Here is a 15,651-nt window from a genome sequence, read left to right as displayed (position 1 = left end):
AAGCAGCAACTGGCTGTGGCTGAAGAGGAAGGGCTCCAACTGGGCTACAAAATGACCAGCAACTGGGGTAAATTGGAGGGGAGTGCACCTGGGATGCCAGGTGTTGCCGTTGAGCCCTCTGGAGGTGTCGAGGGCCTATCAATGAAACACCAAGGAAGGAGGGTGCCCACCTGATGACCCCAATTATGTTTTTACCCTTACATCCACTCAAGATATTAAGAAGGTGCCAATTATAGTAGGGATTGTAATATCAAGTCCTATAAGCTCAACTGATAAGCTGGAGAAATCCAGTGACTGCTGTGAAAGTGCAGCTGACAACTAGGGAAAGACCATGTGACGGCGTGGAAAGACAGCTGACAGGAGGAAAAGCCCCCAACGGGGCTGTCATGGACTAGCTATCCATGACGGCAGGCTCCGTCACTGTGAATTGTGAATAGGAGTCACCTCTCATGGCTCCGAAAAATTCAAAGAGGAAAATACCCCCTGAGTCTGCGAGAGCAGGGGCGGAAGATGACGTTGACAACCCGGTCTCCGACCCTGGCATGAACACGACGAAGAAGAAGATAATTGGCACGGCACTTACAACATGAGCTGCAGGACAAGAACTCCAAGTGTGTAGCTGCGGCTGGTCCAAGGTAACATCCATCAGAGGCCTAAAAATACATCAAGGGTGGATGAAGTGCTTGAAGGAGGTGAGGCCAGGACCTCGCATTGATCAGTATCTCCTGAGAGAAAGATCAAATCAGTCGAGTGAAGCTCAGCGGCAGGATACAACCCACAGTCCAACGAGCATGAATACCCCAGTGGACAAGAAGAGTAATTCAAGCACAACGTCTGAGAACCCGGAATCCAGCCAGACGCAGCCTGCTTTGGAGAAGAACATGCAAGGCCACAGACATCATGTGAAGTTGCCAAAGTTCAGCAGCAAGAAAGAGTGGGCAACAATCGACGCAGACCTGAGTAAGATCCTAGACGGACTTCAAGGAACAGTGGAGAAGAAACTGGAGAAAATGAGTGATCTGATCTACTTCGACGGGGCAGAAAGTTCCGGAACCAAAAAGAAGGAAACAACAACCCCTCCCAAGCTCAGAAGGCAGCGACAAAACAAATAGAGAAGGGACCTGAGGAAACGGTGGAGGAAATCCTCACTGGAGGAAAGAGTGGTCATCAACCTCCTGCAAGCAGATCGAAAGGAACGTCTGCGAAGATTGTGGAGAGCAGAAACCCTCGGAACTCGATGCAAGAAGAAGAGGGTAAGAACATCCTTCTAAAGGATCCCTTCAGATTTGTGAAAGGACTCTTCACAAAGGAAAAGAGCGGGTCACTTAAAGTGTCAAAGAGGGAATTGGAGGACCACCTGAAATCAATGTACACAGACAACCAAAGATTTGAGCAGAGGGGGATTCCTCCAGACATGCCACCCATTCCTCAACCAGAACAGTTGTATGACAGCCTCCCAAGGTGGAGCGAAGTCGAGAAAACCGTAAGGAAGACAAGGGTAGCTTCAGCTCGAGTACCAAATGGAGTTCCATACCGGCTGCACAAAAATGCTCCAAATGTTCTACTGTTCCTGTGGAAGCAAACATTGACCAATTCCAGCAAATCAATCTCTTGATTGTCGAAGGGAAGATCTTCTTTAGCATTGTTGCTCAAAGGATGATAACCTACCTGAAACAGAACAACCTGATTGACACGTCAGTACAGAAAGCTGGTATACCAGGCTTTTCTGGATGCTTGGAACGCACAAGCATGATATGGCACCAAATCCAGTCTGCAAAAAGGGAAGGAAGAGATCCGCATGTCTTATTCCTGGACCTAGCCAATGCTTTTGGATCCGTTCCCCATTCTCTCCTCTGGACAGCCTTCGAGTTCTTCCATGTGCTAAAGACCATTACAAACCTGGTCAGAAACTACTTCCAAGATGTGCAATTCTGTATTACAACAACAGAATACACAACATCATGGCAATCACAGGAAGTAGGAATAATGGCAGGTTGCACCATGGCGATGGAAGTGATCATCCGAGCTTGCAAGTGGGTCGTAGGAGGAGAGCGGCTGCAGTCTGGGTAGCCGCTACCTCCCATTTGCGCATACATGGATGATATGACCACCCTGACCTCAACCATTGCATGTACCAAGCGCCTGCTGGAAAAGCTTCAATCGAACGTAACATGGGCCTAGATGAAGTTGAAACTCAGCAAATCCAGGAGCATATCCATCATCAGAGGAAAAATCGTAGACAAGTGATTCCACATTGATGAAACATACATTCCGATGGTGTCAGAGCTGCCAGTCAAGAGTTTAGGACGGTGGTACAATGCAAGCCTCAAAGACTCAGACCAGTGTGACCAACTGAGGGAAAAAAACATCAAAGGCATTGCTAGAATAGACTAGACCTCGCTTCCTGGTAAGCTGAAACTGTGGTGCCTGCAGTTTGGATTGCTCCCCCGTCTGATGTGGCCTGTGACGATCTACGAGGTCCCCATCACCAAAGTCGAGAAGCTGGAGAAGACAGTCAGTTCATACATCAAGAAGTGGCTTGCACTCCCGCGTTGCCTCAGCAATATCGGCTTGTATGAATACAGCGTCTGGAACTGCCTGTCTCGAGCCTCACAGAAGAATACAAAAGCACCAAAGTGAGGCTGGACATGACCCTGACCGAGTCTCAAGATGAAGCGGTACAAGCGGCTGCTCCCAGACTGGCAAGTGGGAGGAAGTGGACCTCATCGGAGGCTGTACAGCAAGCAAAATCTGCTCTCAGGCATGGAGACATTGTATGACAGGTGCAGCAGGGAAGAGATGGGATTGGACTTGGGACAAGTCAACCCACATGGCACAAGGCAACATCCACCCAGAGAAGAAAGCTGGCAGTTGCTGAGGTCCGTCAGCAAGAGGAGGCAGAGAGATGCGCAAAGGCAGTCTCAGTCCAAACAGGGCCAGTGGACTACCTGGGAAAACCTGGAGCATCGTAAGCTTACCTGGAAGGATCTGTGGGAAATGGAAGGAAGCCATCTTAGCTTCATCATCAGAGCCACCTACGATGTTCTTCCCACCGCCAAGAACCTAAACCAGTGGCTTGGAGAAGATCCATCATGTTCTCTCTGCCAAACCCCAGCAACATTAAGGCACATCCTCACTGGCTGCAAAACCAGTCTTTTACAAGGCCGCTACACCTGGAAGCACAATCAGATCCTGTGACAACTGCCGATTACCTTGGAAGGAAGGAGAACTACCACTAATGCCCTCCCTCCCCCTAACGCCTGGTTTCTCAAACACCACCCCTTTTGTAAAGGCAGGACAACTTCCAGAGAAGCCATTTGCAAGAAAGGAACCGACCCTCCTGGACACTGCACAGGACTGGAAAATGCAGGCTGATCTAGACCAGAAGCTCATCTTTTCACCAGAGATCATCACAACTAATCTCAGGCCAGACTTGATCTTGTGGTCAACCTCACAGAAGTCCCTGTACATCGTGGAGTTATCTGTGCCTTGGGAGGCTGCAGTTGGTGAAGCACATGAACGCAAATGTCTGAAGTATTCAGACTTAGCAGCCGAGGCAGAGCAACGCGGCTGCCGTACCCAGCTGCTCCTTGTAGAGGTTGGTTGTAGAGGGTTTGTAGCCATGTCAACAACCAGACTGCTGCAGGGAATGGGAGTTCGAGGACAGGCCTTCCGGCAAGCCTTCAGGTCGCTGTCGGAGGCTGCCGAGCAAAGCAGCAACTGGCTGTGGCTGAAGAGGAAGGACTCCAACTGGGCTGCAAAATGACCAGCAAGAGGGGTAAAACTGAGAGGAGCGCACCTGGGACGCCAGGTGTTGCTGTTGGGCCCTCTGGAGGTGTCGTGGGCCTATCAATGAAACACCAAGGAAGGAGGGTGCCCATCTGATGACCCCAATGAAGTCTACCCCTACCCCCACTCAAGATATTAAGAAGGTGCCAATTATAGTAGGGATTGTAATATCAAGCCCTATAAGCTTAACTGATATACTTAAACGCACTTGCCTGTAAGCTGCTTTGCAGTCATCCTGTGATGATTTTTCATAGAGAGTTTCATCTTTTGGGTGATCAATTTGTAGAGAAACGATGAGTGTTTATGGGTGGTGTCCATGGCACTCTCTAAATTTCTAACTTTTTAGGTAAAATTTGCACAAAAGATAGAAGGGGTACAGAATGGAGGCTCAGTGATTGCAGGTCACGGTCTTAATAATCTGATTGAATCGTCCCAGAACAATAAAGTCAGCAAGACCAAGGAGCTGATTGTTGACTTTAGAAGGAGAAAGCCATGGATCCGTGAACCGATCTTATTGATGAGTTGGCAGTGGAGGGAATCACTAATTTCAATTTTGTATCTCTGTGTGAGGATCTGTCTTAAGCCCCACATTAATGCAACCATAAAGAAAACCCATCAATGCATCTACGTATAAGATTGAGGAGATCAATATGTTGTTAATATTCTCTTAAACCTCTACCAGTGTACAATGGAGCGCACATAGATAATTATGGCAACTCAAGCTTCAAGATCAAAGGTGATTGTAAAAGTGGCTGACACTGCCTGAGCCATCAAATTTACTGATCTTCCCACCATCAAAGGGATGTGTTGAAGATGCTGGCAGCATCAAAGGCTCACATCACCCTGCCCATTCTGTCACTTTGCTCCTTCCATCAGGAAAAAGGTATAGGAGTGTGAAAACCACAACCACCAGTTTTAAGAATAAAGTCTTCCCAACAACATCATGTTCTAGAACACTACACAACACTAACTTCAACCATGAACCATGGACTGTCTTTGGTTGCTCTGAGGACTTTGCTTTTTTTTTGCACAGATATTGAGGTTATTTATTTATTGATTTTAGTTTATTAGATGTTATCTATGAACACTGTGTTTAGTGGCCCATACGCTGCTGCAAGTAAGAATTTCATTGTTCTATTGTGGATTAAACTTTATTAACTCCTCTTCATTACACCCAGTTATTATACCGATTTGCATGTTCATTTTGTCTTTTCAGTTGAGTTCATTGAAAAGAAAATTCTCTGACTATGTAACCAGAATAGAAATGGCCAGTTCCTGAACTGGCAACCTTCACTCACTTGCCCAAATTGTGTCTTGTAACTATTCCTTCTGCTGTCAAGTTTTATTGTTGTTTTATTTAAATTCTTTGTAATTCTAAGATGGTGTTTACAAGACCAGCCAATCATCGGCAGATGACATTCCAGGAAATATCGCATCAGGCCAAGGTGCCTGTTGATGAGGTGAGTCTCGGTCTGGGTTATAGAACAGTATATAGGGACTGGCTCTATGGTCCATCATGTCTTTATCTCCTGAATGAACACTTGATTGTTATTAATTAAGGTCTCTCTGCCCACATCTCCACCTTGGTGGAAAACTCAATTTCCCTAATTTATTTGATATAGTTTCCATTTGATTTGGTCCACTGCCGCCATCTCTGAGCACTGCTGTAAGTTTGAAGAATGAGAAGTTATAGCAGAGTGACCAACACTATTTACATGAAACCACCAGCCTTTGAGGACAGTGGGGAGTTCCTTCTATCTGTCATATGTACGCTCCTTAACTTGCAAGCCATGCTGCAGTTGGCACCAGTCTAACTGCAAATCAACTGATTGATAAAAGACAAACAATTGCTATTGCTATGACTGCAGAAGAGTTTTTGAGTCCACATCACCCTTTTTCTTATTTGGAAACCAGTTTGCACTGGATCTTGTTGATGAATTTGTTTAGATGTCTTGTGTAGGTCATGCCTGGCTCGCAGGCAAAACCTCTGAAGGCCAACTGCAAGTGAGATGGGTTTACATTGGAATAGAAAGGAATAGATTACATTGAGAACATAGTGTTTTCTCACATAGTTTAATGCCAGTTACTTCCCTCCCCATCACAATTGGTAATAATTTTGCCAGGTCAAGCTTCATATATTGAATGGATAATCCCAGCAGAGTTTATTTATTGAGGTAGCTCTTGTCCAGTTTTAATGCTTAAAAGATGGTGGCAGTGATAATTACAGGCAGCATGCAGGAGAATACTTGTCTACATGCATTCTTACCTTTTGACTTGACTCTTTTATCCATTCAGGTTGAAATGTTAGTTATGAAAGCACTCTCTGCTGGCTTGGTGAAAGGCAGTATTGACGAGGTGGACCACAAGGTTCACATGACCTGGGTTCAGCCACGAGTCATGGATCTGCAGCAGGTAAGGGTATTGGACGGCAACTCTTATCTGTGACCCTTTACTTCAAACTCATTTTGATATTGAAATTGGGCAGTGGTTTTCCATGAGGAATGGAGGAAAATGGAAATATACACAAAATGCTGGAGTAACATCGGGACAGGTAGCATCTCAGGAGAAAAGGAATAGATGATATTTCGGGGATCGAGACCCTTCTTCAGAAAAACTGGATTTCTCTCCTATTTAAAAAAGAGATGTGTTTGCTCTGGAATAGTAATAGATTGATGGAGTTTTGTTAGGTATGGTTGCCAAATAATTGGGAATAAAGACAAAGGTAAACCTTTGATTAAATCTGGCACATGCAGGACCTGTGCTGGACTAGAGGATTTTCCTATTTAATTATTGAAAATTCTTTCTATTAATATGCTAACATGTTTTGTTTTAAACATCCAACAGCATTATACATTTCTTACTGAAATCAGACCGTTTCAGGGGAGCCTTGGAGCTTCAATGTCTGGTTTGAAAGGAGCAGGGAAACATTACCCAGTGAGCCAAATGCCAAACCATCGGGGTTTGTGAATACTTGCAGAGCAGATTCTCTGAGTTTTTCTGTTCATACTGTGCCAAACTAGTCTTGGGGGAATATGGCCTCCTGTTCTTGTTCCTCTGCTGCCCTGTGAACAAATACTTACGGTGAGGCATTACATTTTCACAGGTAGAAAAGGATTTGTTGTTCACTTATGCCCTCTGTAAGGAGATAGCATTATGCCTTTTTCTGCCCTTCAGAAAAATGAAAAACAAAAAAACATATTCTCCAATATGGCATCGGAAAGATTTTCGTAAATTTTCAGGCACCACATTTAAAATGAAATATGGAAACTTCCCAATTTCATGTAAAGGTTTCTGTTTTATGTAGCAACTAGATTGTGAAATGACAGAAGCTTTTGCCAGCAAAAGCAGCAGAAAGGTGAATAATAGTCTGGAAGAATCTTCTGTAGTTCAGTGGCTAATACTCCCAGCTCCTGGTCTAGTGGTCATGCGTTTAACCCAAAACATTTTTCACCCTCCTCTCTGTTGAGGTTGATGGGCTGACAAAAAGGGAATTGCAGTGCGGAGGATCCAACTTTCAGATGAGATTTTAACATAAGACCTCTGCAGATGACAAAGATGTTGACCATTTGCACTGGAAGTATTTATTATTTCCCTAAATTCCAGTAGCATTTGTAGTTGCAATCTAATTTGCTTGTTAAATCATTCTGGAACATCCTAAGATTGCGAGTCTTAGATTATAAATGCATGGATTTCACCTAATATGGTCCAAGGCAGCCGTTACGGATGCAATTGCTCCCATGCAACCCAGTTTGGAGTTGGAGAGGTTAAAAGAAAGTGTCCCAAACACATTTGATAGTGTAGTTTTAATGTGTCTGTTTTCACTTGACAGGGTAACTGGGTTCCCACCAGCATCAGTGTGGGGCTGTTAAAAATGTCCATGGAGGCGTGTGCTTGAACTGCGGGTCTAAGATATCCACAATGTAATACTGTATTTTTGAGTTATGACTTGTTATCTGTTGCAACATTTTAGCTTGTAATATTTTTAATTTAACAATATCTGGAGTTTAGCACAAATAATCCATTTTTTATGAACATCATAATCTCCCACACTTCTGGCACAGTTCGACTAGTTTTGATTCCAGAAATTAGTTCCAAACCAGCAGCATTCGTTCAGTGAAGCACAAACTAGCAGCTTCTGTTCATTAATTCCGGTATGGTAACATTGTCCAGGATGCAAAGGCAGTTCAAAGGTACACATTGTAAGAATTACAGTTCACATAGATAAATTATTAAATTTGCTGGTGAGAACATCTGTAACAACGCCCTTTCATTATATACAGATCATATGCGGACAAATAGATTAGTTTATCTTGGCATCAACTTCACCACAGACATTGTGAGATCATGGTTGATCTATCTCTCTCTTCTAACCCTATTCCTCTGCCTTCTCCCCATAACCGCTGACACTCGTACTAATCAAGAATCTATCAATCTCTGCCTTGAACATATCCACTGACACAGCCTTTTGTGGCAAAGAATTCCACAGATTCACCACTCTCTGACTAAATTGATTTCACCCCATCTTCCTAAAAGAACATCCTTTAATTCTGGGGCTACGACCTCTAGTCCTAGACTCTCCCACCAGTGGAAACATCCTCTCCACATCCACTCAATCCAAGTCTTTCACTATTCTGTATATTTCAATTAGGTCCCCCCTCATTCTTGTAAACTCCAGGAGTACAGGACCAGTGCCGACAAACGCTCATCATAGGTTAACCTACTCATTCCTGGAATCATTCTTCTAAACTTCCTCTGGACCCTTTTCAGAGCCAGCGCATCCTTCCTCAGATATGGTGCCCAAAATTGCTCAAAATGTTCCAAATGGAGCCTTACCAGTGCCTTATAGAGCCTCAACATTACATCGCTGTTTTTGTATACAAGCCCTCTTGAAATAAATGCTAGCATTGTGGTTGCTTTCTTTACTATTGATTCAACTTGCAGATTAACATTTTGGGAATCCTGCATCAGTCCCTTTACACCACCGATTTTTGGATTTTCTCCCCATTTAGAAAATAGTCTACGCCTTTATTCCTCCTACCAAAATAAATTACTTCACACTTTGATGCACTATATTCCATCTGCCACTTCTCTGCCCACTCTCCCAACCTGTCCAAGTCCTTCTGCAGAGTCCCTGCTTTCTCCAAATTACCTGCCCCACTACCTATTTTCGTATATTCCGCAAACTTGTTCCTAAACTTTGTTCAGTTCTGTAGTCTTTATTTGACTACACCTAATCATTCATACAATCAGCATTGTAGGTCATCTGATTTCGAAATGATCTTGGGCAGGTCGTGGTTTTTCAGGATTTTTCCTCAAAATACATATATTTTCCAATTGAATATGATCATTTCACAGACGCAACAGGTGCTCTTGTAAAGATGGTCAGGTCTGCACATGGAGTTAATTAATTGAGTGGATGTGGTTAAATATTCAATACATGCTACAATGTATAATGGGGAAGTCTATCTTGTATGAACTACCTGCGAACTATCCTTGGTATTACTGCTTTGAAGTTTCTTCCGAATGTTAAATTAATGGAATTCGTTTTTTATTTTAACCTTATTGTGCAATTCTTATTTGCAAAACAGACCCGGTGCTGTAAATTCTAGATGTTCCCCTCCCTAAAAACCTACCTGGATCCAACAGTAATCTGTGTTTGTTCTAATTCTTTAACTATGCTGCATTGCCCTGAAGGGATATTTGTTTATACAGGTAATGTGAAAGAGTGCAAATATTCTTAACCCTTAGGTGTCTTTTATGAAGCAGCGCCTAGAAGCCTGGTGTGCTGATGTGAAGAATATCTCCATTCTGGTTGAAGACCATGCACATGAGGTTCTTGGCTGAATCCCCATTCCAGTTGCATGTGATTTTTGTTTATTCATGCAATGTTTAAAAAAAAGCATTCAAATGTTTTGTGTTTGCTGCCAAAGCAACTAGTTAAGTTGTGTTATTTCCTTGTGAAATTTAAATAAACATACAATTCTATCTGTGTACACAGGACACAAGGAGTGATGATTTTGTGCCATTTTGTGATTTGTGATTTGTTCAAGAAATCTTTCCTTTTCAATGTGTTTCAATGCCAAAGAGTAAGGAAACAATCCTGGACCAATTCTAGGGGATAAAGGCGGACATGTTTTGGCGGAAAATATCTGGAAAACTGATCATTTGGTTTGGTGCGGGTATTGGGAAAAGAAGAGAAAAACAACTAAATGTGAAAGTACTTTCTGACGGAAGGCCAATTTTGGTTGTTGAAACATGACCTGGCACAGATAAATTAGCGAGTTCGAAATTCCGAAAACTTAAGGAATCGTGCGATTTGTCAAAGATCAAACGCAATAAAGAAAAATCGAACGAAGCGGCGTAGATACAGTGCGTATAGTTTGGGTGCGATTTTTTTTTTTTTTGGGCCTTTTTGCCTTTTTTCAAGCTTGTATTTCTCATGGCTGACAAATCACGAATGAAGCGCTGACTGTATAAACTGTGAATTCTTATCTTTATTCATGATTTATGTGTAAAAATTAATCTGAGGAATGGGAGTGCCAGGTAGCGGGAGAGCAGGGTGTAATAGCGAGATAGAGGGGGCAGATGCGAGTGAGAGACGGGGGGGGGGGGGGACTGGACCGGCAGAGGGACATTCTCGGCATCCGCACGCACACAGACACGCGCCTCATCCGCAGCCAGGATCGAAGCCTGGTCCTGCCGAACCGCCACTGGACCTTTCCCCCCGTGTCCCATCCATGCCAAGGGGGCGGCCGGAGACGTCCGAACCGAAGACACCAGCGGCCCCAGGCCCGCAGCCAGAGCGGAGAAGAAGCGCCAACCCCAGCTCAACTCTGCCTCTCCCGCCGGGCCAACCGACAGCCCCGGACCAATGACACCAGTGGCCCCAGGTCCACAGCTAGCGTGGAGAAGAAGCGCCAACCCCAGCTCAACTACGCCTCTTCCGCCAGGCCAACCCACAGCCCCTGACCTACGACACCAGCGGCCCCAGGCCCATTGTCAGCGCTGAGAAGAAAGGCCAACCTCAGCTGAACTCCGCTTGTCCCGCCGGGGAATGCCCCCCCCCCCCCCCCCCCCGGGTGCCGGCCAGCGGCGCTTCCCTGTGCCGGCTGCATGCCCGGCCCGACACCTCCGGCCATCCCCGGACAGAGACGGGACACCCAGGAGGGGACGGAGACGGCCCAGCAGCAACTCAACAGCACCGGAGACCCGGGCCAGAACTCGGACCCCGACCCCACATAGCAGCACGAACTCGCTCACTCACCAAAGCATAAAGCAATAAATACGACAAAATAATCTTAGCTTTTAACAAAGAAACGATAAATACAACTAATTCATAGTTTGAAAGCAGTATTTTCTTACCGAGAAGAATCAAATACGGATGGAAAATACGGATGAAACGAAGCTCTGATCTCACGCACAGCAGTTCAGCAGCAACCACAATGTTTATAGCGAGTGACCTATGACCTGGACATGCGCAGTCGGAATACCGAACTCGCTTATTGGAGTTGAACACTGGCAGGAAAAGCAGTGAATGAGCAGTAGAACCGCAGTTCATGTAAGATATGAAGCATTCCGTGACATTGAAAGGAGAAATCCAACTGCAGGTCCCTAGAAACTGAGAGAGGAGGCTTAAAGTGAATTGATAATACATTAGAAATCCCCAAATATGAGATGCTAGAAAAAGAAATGCAACAAGCAGAGCTTTTAGAATAGATTGGAGTGTAACAGAACCAAACCCAAATTGATGTTTAAAAACAATAAAGTAGGTCAAAGAGGGATTTTATGGGGGTCCAAGAGCAGGATTGTCACTAAACAGAATGCTGACAGCATTCCAGTAAAGAATGTAATTAAGACATTGATAGCAATCTGGAGCCTGAAAGGATCTTGTAGTGCATAGAAAACTGTAAATGCCTACACCAAATTCAGCACATTGACTGACTGATCGATGGTAAACTAGTACATTGGGAAGTGAGTAGCTGAAGGCTGAATCACGAGGGACTGAATCATTGTGAAATGTTGCACCGTCTGGCATCCTGGAGACTAATTTTTATGCGAGTTTCCATAGAGATACAATGATTTGCTAAGAAATGTGAAACTGATGTTTGACATAAGGTACTGCAGATGCTGGTTTATAACAAAAGAAAGTGCTAGAGTAACTCGGGTGGTAGGGCAGCATCTCTGGAAATCATGGATAGGTGACATTTTAGGTTGGGACCCTTCTTCAGACTGATTATGGTGGGGGGGGGGGGGTGGAGGGGGGGTGGAGAATGGTGGGAGAGAGATGCGGTCAGGCCAAAGTCTGGCAAATGATAAGTGGACACAGATGAGGGAAGGAGGATGAGATAGGAACCAGAGATGAAAAAACAAAGTGAGATCAGGAGATAGGATGCAAGAGGCACGAATTGTAAAGCCAGAGGAAGGAATGGAAGAGGATGGGGAAGAGTAAAGGAAGAAATGTGTGTGCATCCAAGTGGAGCACAGGAAAGGGGGGTGTTTGTAGGGTCTTTGATGTGCTCCCTCCTGCACCCATGCAGAACTCATGGACTTCATCAACTTCACTACCAATTTCCATCCTGCACTCAAATTTACTTGGACCATCTCCGACACCTCCCTCTCCTTTCTTGATCTCACAGTCTCCATCACAGGATATAGACTATCGACTGACGTCTAATTACAAACCCACTGACTCCCACAACTATCTCGACTACACTTCTCACCCTCTTCCTGCAAAGACTCTATCCCCCTTAGTACCGATTCCTCCGCATATGCGCCCAAGATGGGGTGTTCCATATGAGGACATCCGAGATGGCCTCATTCTTTAGGGAATGGGGGATCCCCACTCCCATCATAGATGAGGCCCTTACTCGTGTCTCCTCGGTACCCCGCAGCTCCTCCCTTGCTCTCCCCAGTCGCAATAGAGTCCCCCTAGTCCTTACCTTTCACCCCATCCGCTGTCGCATACAACACAATCCTCCAAAATGTTCGCCTTCTCCAATGGGATCCCAACACTAGTCACATCTTCCTATCGGCACCCATTTTTGCCTTTCGCAGAGACCGTTCAGGCAATCAGGCAATTGCAGCCATCAGGCAATCAAAACGAGGATGAATGCTCGACAGGCAGCACCTCATGTCAGCGTTGATCACAAGCCTATTACGTACCTTCGTTTTCAGAGTTACCATGGTTGAGAATTCAGCCTCACAGCGATAGGTTGAGGGGGAATGGACCAATTGGGTCAGGGCCCTCTTCGAAAGAACAGGACAGTCCTTCACTCTCAGCCAAAACGTGGCGAGCTCTTATTCCATGAAGTCACTCTTGAGCTGCGCATCTTCACGAATTCTGTAAAATTCAACCTTCACAGTCACATCAGTATCGCTGATGGCACCTTCTTCAACGAAAAAGGGTCAGATGATCTACTCGTCACGAGGGCGGCCGTCCAGTCTGGGGAAGTAACGTTCGATGGCTTCACTAATTGCCAGAAGGTGGGTTGAGATCTCGTGGAAGTGGCATCTGGCGTAGCATCCAGGAGAGTCGACATCTCAGGGAAGATAGTCGTGTCACCGTCCAGGACTCTTGTCACTTTGTCATGAGCCGTGTGTAGCATTGGTAGGTTTCCTTGAAGTGACAGCTTCAAGGAATTCTCCTCGGCGAAGAAGTCAGCCAAGTAAGCAACCATCATCACGAACAGTTCATCTTGCATCTTTTCATGAAGCTGATTCTCCTTCTCAGTACACCCTCTCTCCAACACAGCGCTATTTATCTTGAAGTTGAATCACACGATTGAGAACTTTACCACCCGAAAGCCAGTGCACCTCTGTGTGGAATATCAGAACAGTGAAATTGGAGCCCATTTCTTCACACATTGCTTTGAAGATTCTTGAGTTTGTTGCGCTCCCTCGGATCTTCAATCTTCACCACATCAGAAAGCACTTCTCGAAGACCCGGAGGGAGAGTCTTCATCGCTAAAGCATGGCTATGTATCATACAGTGGGTGAAGGAGACATGCGGAGCGACATCCTTCACGAAGGCTTGGAAGCCGGATCTGCATCCGACTATGGGAAGTGCCCCATCTGTACACTCCCCGACAAGGCATTCCCAGCCAAGCTCATGTTTGATGAGGAAGGCTTCCAGCATTCTGAACACATCTTCTCCCCGAGTGGTAGTAGCCAATGGCTCCAAGAACAGGTACTCTTCCTTCATGGCTTCTCCATCGAGGTAACAAGCGTAGACTAGCAGTTGGGAACATGAGGCAATATCTGTTGACTCGTCCAGTTGCATTGAATACACTGGACTGCTCTTCACAGCGCTCACTACTTGCAGCAGAATATCATTACTCATATCCAAGATTTGACTCTCATTCGAAAGGGAAATCTGCCTGAACTTGTTTGGCTGCTGTTCCCCCAACACCAACTTTGCTGCTTTGAGAAGGCATGACTTGATAAGTAGCAATGTTACAAAATTTTGAGATTTAAAAAATCAAGTCTGCAATTTATCCCATCAGATAAAGCATAAAAAGAAGTTTAATTTGACACCTAATTCACTTTCGTATCTTCAGTATTTAAAAAGTTATGGCCACCTTCATTCTCGGAAATTAGCATCTTGTTCCCTATTGCTTTTCCATTGACTTAACTCAAAAGCTGTGATCGAGGACAGTCAAAAGCCCACAACTTTCTTAAAAATTAAGAGAACTGAATTAACTTTTCAGTTGTTATAGATTAAAGCATTCTGAAACAAATATGAAACAATCTTACTTGGATGATCTGAAATTAAAGCATATAATTAGTTACTTACCTAATTGTAGCTAACTTCAAAGTTCAATTACTAGATCTAAACATCTATCCATTTCTTAAGAAAAGGTTAACATTTTTAAATAGCCTAAGTGTCCAAATAACATTCACACAAGAATTCACAATATAACATGATTTTTAAATCTTGTCATGAATTTATAGGCCAAATGGAAGGAATTTAATGTTTAATTCCCGTAAATTAATGGGCATTTAAATCATCTTGCGAGTGTGTTTTTGTGCAACGCGATCGATTGGAAGATTGCAATTGGAATTTGAACCCCATATCGGCAGGAAAAACTGCCGGTTCGTATGGGGCCAAAATCAAATTTTCACCAAGTATATTTTGATTAAAGTCATCCTAAGAAGCAAGTTTATATGTAAAATATACGACTTACCCCGTGTTTTGTCCCCTACTTGAGATCCGTCCCGTTGTAGGCGTTGAGGGCGTTAGAAGTTGCTTTTTATTTTACTCCAGCGATTACATTGTCCAGCGATTTTTATTTTTTATTTTTTATGTATTTTTATTTATTTATTTTTTTTGCCACACACACCCGCCAGTTAAAATTTCCCGCTTTATTATGGATCACAATTTCTACGAATTATGATATAAAACTGTAGGTTCACACAAAATGTGAATGCTACTCTTCACAAAATATATGCAAACATTTTCTGAGATTTCAGGAAATTTCCGGCCCCACTCCTTCGGCTCCCGAGCCCCCTTTTGGACTCCGAGCCCGTGTATAATGTACCCCCTGCACCCCGTCTCATAGGCCCTGTGTGTACGTAAGCGCATATGCGAACAAAATACTGTGTGTGGTATGTACCTATGTTAGATTCCTAAAAATGGGCTCAACAAATTGATGTTATTTACAACCCCTTCATGACCCCCGGAAAAACCCCAAACGACCCCCAGGTTAAGAACCACTGGTCTACATTCTGATTATTTACGGATGAGCTCATTGAGCGTAGATGGGTCCAAGTGGAATTAATTCATAAGAGAGCATTTTACTGGGTAATTGCTGTAGTGGCCATTTGGCTTGTTTTGTGTGTCATTGATGATGGCACGTGTCTTAA

General features: G+C 44.4%; 1 protein-coding gene across 4 annotated transcripts in view; it reads left to right on the top strand.

The window, feature by feature from the left end:
* Window positions 1-9,792, top strand: part of LOC116986906 (26S proteasome non-ATPase regulatory subunit 13-like) — a 43,605-nt gene extending 33,813 nt beyond the window's left edge. For all 4 annotated transcript variants that reach the window (XM_033042687.1, XM_033042690.1, XM_033042689.1 and 1 more), the window contains 3 exons: window positions 5,169-5,249; window positions 6,085-6,201; window positions 9,538-9,792. In XM_033042687.1, the coding sequence (XP_032898578.1) occupies window positions 5,169-5,249; window positions 6,085-6,201; window positions 9,538-9,633 (294 nt within the window). In that variant the 3' untranslated portion in view covers window positions 9,634-9,792. The remainder of the gene's footprint in view (window positions 1-5,168; window positions 5,250-6,084; window positions 6,202-9,537) is intronic.
* The last annotated feature ends 5,859 nt before the right edge of the window (window positions 9,793-15,651 follow it).

This window comes from Amblyraja radiata, chromosome 24, assembly GCF_010909765.2.
Source record: "Amblyraja radiata isolate CabotCenter1 chromosome 24, sAmbRad1.1.pri, whole genome shotgun sequence".
Taxonomy (NCBI): Eukaryota; Metazoa; Chordata; class Chondrichthyes; order Rajiformes; family Rajidae; genus Amblyraja; species Amblyraja radiata.
Note: the sequence above shows the minus strand (reverse complement) of the source record. Positions and strands in the feature narration are given on the sequence as shown.